The 4,337-nt window shown below is 40.9% G+C and overlaps 1 protein-coding gene across 1 annotated transcript in view; it reads left to right on the top strand.

The window, feature by feature from the left end:
- Window positions 1–4,337, top strand: part of KCNIP4 (potassium voltage-gated channel interacting protein 4) — a gene marked incomplete at its 5' end in the record, with an annotated part of 14,865 nt that overhangs the window by 10,013 nt on the left and 515 nt on the right. Inside the window, 3 exons of the mRNA XM_015825414.1 lie at window positions 661–768; window positions 2,685–2,789; window positions 3,211–3,273. Of these exons, the coding sequence (XP_015680900.1) occupies window positions 661–768; window positions 2,685–2,789; window positions 3,211–3,273 (276 nt within the window). The remainder of the gene's footprint in view (window positions 1–660; window positions 769–2,684; window positions 2,790–3,210; window positions 3,274–4,337) is intronic.

Genomic DNA, 4,337 nt, shown 5'->3' with positions numbered 1-4,337 from the left:
GGAGGAGGAGGAGGAGGAGGAGGAGGAGGAGGAGGAGGAGAACTGTGGGGTCCTTGGTGTTCGCTGAGCTTGGTTGTTATCTTGCAGACGTTTCATTACCCAACTAGGTAACATCATCAGTGCTAGAAGGTGGGATTTACAGATGAGGAGTAGGAGGAAGAGGAGGACTGTGGGGGTCTTTGGTGCTCTCTGAGCTGGGTGGTTTCCTTGCATACATCTCATAACCCAAACTAGGTGACCTCCTGGGAGCTAGTGAGGAGTGGCCTTTGCTCTCAGCTGATATTCCAGTGGCTTGCCCTAGATAAATAGTATACAATCTGACTCTCATCCAACTGAAGTGCAGCGTTTTCATTTTCTGATCACAACAACGAGCAAGATCCAAGTTGTTTAAGGGGATTTTAAAGATTCCATAGAGTTTTGCAAGGGGGTCGTCATCTTCAAAAGTTTTCCCGCTTTCCTGAAGATAACAAGGAAAGTAGCAAAGGCTGTTCTGAAGACTCAGATGTCACGTGACGACGATTGTGAGTCAATCAATCACTTAGGTTTATTTTGTGGTTCCTGTTGCCAAAGTGCAGTTCTTCTTGGCACGTTAACCTAAAACAATGAAAACCCCCATGTTTTGTATTGTTTCTTTTTTTCTTCTTCTTCTTCGTCTTCCAGGATTTCGTTATGGGTCTTTCAATTTTGCTCCGTGGGACCGTGCAGGAAAAACTCAACTGGGCTTTTAATTTGTATGATATAAACAAAGACGGCTATATAACAAAGGAGGTAAGGAATCCCACACAAAAGCCAACCATACACTCCGTTTTTCACATATGGATAAATCATGCTGTCTAGATTCAGAAATGTGGAACAAGATGTATATATGGGAACAATTCCATCTAGATTCTTGTTTTTAAAACAAAAAAACCCAAAAAACTCTGCTGCTCAGTTGGGCTTGTTCCTCCGCCTCTTTACTTTCCTACTTCGTCAAGGCGCTTACAGACAGTATCAAACATCAAAGCTGTTCCTAGATGGGATTAACTTTTTTCGGTGCGTTGCTAATTTTACGCATATATGCGGCAGTCATTATAGCAAATCTGCAAACAGGCGGTCTTGTTTGACAGATAAAACTGTAAGATTTATTTTATTTAAAAATTCTTATGCTCCCATGTCCCCTGCAATGTGACCCTGGGAGGCTTTGTTTAAATGTGTACTGTGCATGCATACACTTTGAGAGCAACAGTAAAAAATGTCAATAAAGGTCTATCATCTATCTATCTATCTATCTATCTATCTATCTAATCATCTGTCAATCTGTTATCTATATAATCTATCTATCAATCAAATCTATCATATATATCTAATCTATCATCTATATCTATATCATCTATCTATCTAATCTATCATCTATTTATCATCAATCTAATCTATCTTCTATCTATCATCTATTTATCTGTGTCTGTATCTATTAACTATCTATCAAATCTATCATCTATTTATCATCTATTTATCTATCAAATCTATCATCTATATCATCTATCTATATCTATCATCTATCTAATCTATCATCTATTTATCTATCAAATCTATCATCTATCATCTATATCATCTATCTATATCTATCATCTATCATCTATATCTATATCAAATCTATCATCTATATCATCTATCTATATCTATCATCTATCATCTATTTATCTATCTATCATCTATCATCTATATCATCTATCTATATCTATCATCTATCATCTATTTATCTATCAAATCTATCATCTATATCATCTATCTATATCTATCATCTATCTATCATCTATTTATCTATCTATCAAATCTATCATCTATCATCTATATCATCTATCTATATCTATCATCTATCTAATCTATCATCTATCATTGATCTAATCTATTTTCTATCTATCTCTACCTACCTACCTACCCACCCACCTTATCTCTCTCTCTCTCTCTCTCTCTCTCTCTCTCTCTCTCTCTCTCTCTCTATCTATCTATCTATCTTATATCTATTTATTTATCTGTGTCTCTATCTGTGTCTCTAGCTATCTGTGTCTCTATCCATCCATCCACCCACCCACCTCCCTCCCTCCCTCCGTCTATCCTATCTTTCCAAAATGTGGTGCTGATGGATTCTGCTATATTTTGTTTTACGGGCCTTCCTGCTTCAGAAAGGAATCACAGAATTGCCCGATCTTCAGAAGAGCCTCTGATCCAGACAGTCGTGACCTTTTTTTGTTATGACTTCTAATTCGCCCTCTTGACCATTTCTCAAGAGAGCAACGGAAAGGGCTCCAATGAGATGTTGGAGAAAGATGGCCTTCTAGATGACTAGAACAGGGGTCCTCAACCTTGGCAACTTTAAGACTTGTGGAATTCTGGGAGTCGAAGTCCACAAGTCTTAAAGTTGCCAAGGCTGAGGACCCCTGGACTAGAAGACCCCCAAGGTCCCTTCCAACTCTTGTTACTCTGTTCAGCGATCATTAGAACAGATCTAGGTTCTGTTAAACACAGAGGTCTGTTATCCTCAGATGTCACTGAATGGCTTTCAAACACACTTCCACCTTTGGGAACTGTGATCACACCGTTAAACCACCTTATTGCAGGATTTTGGAGAGCTCCAAAGAGGTCAGACATTTTCCATCACCACGATGTGTATTTTTCATCGGTTTAATATGTTTGTTTCTCGCCAGGAAATGCTCGATATAATGAAGGCCATCTATGACATGATGGGGAAATGCACCTATCCTGTTCTTCGAGACGATGCCCCGAGACAACACGTGGAAACATTTTTCCAGGTGGGGATTTGCCCAAATCCTGTAGGAAAACTCAGGAAAATCCCTTTAACGGTTTGTGTCCTGATGGTCATGACATTTGCTCTTATTATGCTATTTGTAAAGCCAAATCAGCTATTCATCTCCCAGGTCTATTTAGGTGTTTATTTATGAGTTTATTTATTTTATTATTTAAATTTAAAGGTACTTTCATGGAACCACTCTCGTGCTAGGCTTTATTTTCCTTAGACGTATTTGCAAATATTTCTAAAATAAGGAAACAAAATGAAGTAAAGTAAAATCCAAGAACGGACGCTAACTGTGGAACCAATCCATTCTCTTGTAGAGGAACCTTGGCATCCACAAATGGTCTTTAAAAAACAAAGCAGTAAACATCTGGAAGAAGAGTTTCTAATCCCTTATGCAACCTTTTTATTTCTGTCAGAAAATGGACAAGAACAAGGATGGGGTCGTTACCATAGATGAATTCATTGAAAGCTGCCAAAAAGTAAGTTTAACTGTGGGTGACTTGTAAGCCATGAGCAAGTGCTGGAGGCAGGCACAAACTCTGCTCTGCTCTGGACCGTTCCCAGCAAATGACAGTTCAAGCTGCTGATTGAAAATGCTAGGAAGGGACTCTCCCCCTTGTGTCACTTTGGAGTCACACACTGAATTAGCATTTTTAGCTTCTGAAGACTACCAGAAGGTTATGGGTGGGTGATGCAAGGGGTAACATCCAGAAAAAAATAGATGAAATTTATGCCCTGTGCCCTACGAACCTTAGCTCTGCTTTCTTGAGTTGAATAGAACTCCATAATTGGAATTTGCTATTTTGCTGCTCCATTTCAGAGATTCTTGGAGATCTTTCTGGGCCCAAGCATCTTTCTGGAATGCAAAGTGTCTGCCCGTTTTAGGCGACTCACTCCGCCATTTAAATATTTCTATTTTCGTTAGTACTGTCGATCAGCTGATACTTAAATATTACTCCAGATCCTGCTTGTTACCAAGTCCCATTTCTTAATTACAAGCACTACCATCTTAATGGGAAATAAGACATTCGAACGCACAAGTGAACATTCCCACCACTGGGGGAGCAGGCTGAAATTGCTTGCACGGCCCACTCTGGAGGGTCTGGTGGCCAGGCCGCCTTAATGCTCCTCTTGTATAGATGAAGGACGTGCACCTGTATCTCCAGAAATCGATAGGAGGCTTGATGAAGGGCTGCGGGGGCCATCAAAGGATGAACCTTGAATGATAGCCTGTGGTTCTGTGTTTCAGCTATGTTTGACTTTGGAAGATTACCTAGGTGAGATATAGCCGATTAGCTAGTTCAGTGGTTCGCAACCTTTTTAATGCCGCGACCCCAACCGGTCGTAAGTCGAGGACTAAACCGGTCGTAAGTCGAGGACTAAACTGGTCGTAAGTCGAGGACTACCCAACCGGTCGTAAGTCGAGGACTTTCCCTGCCCGGGAGCGCCGCGCATGCGTGGTTCCGCCCCCTGCGCCGGCCGAGGCGTAGCTGGCAAGCGGCAGAGACGGAGCAGGCCGACCACCAGCTGGCCCAGCCCAAGG

The sequence above is a fragment of the Protobothrops mucrosquamatus genome, unplaced genomic scaffold (assembly GCF_001527695.2).
Source record: "Protobothrops mucrosquamatus isolate PMUCROS unplaced genomic scaffold, P.Mucros_1.0 scaffold2625, whole genome shotgun sequence".
NCBI lineage: Eukaryota > Metazoa > Chordata > Lepidosauria > Squamata > Viperidae > Protobothrops > Protobothrops mucrosquamatus.
Note: the sequence above shows the minus strand (reverse complement) of the source record. Positions and strands in the feature narration are given on the sequence as shown.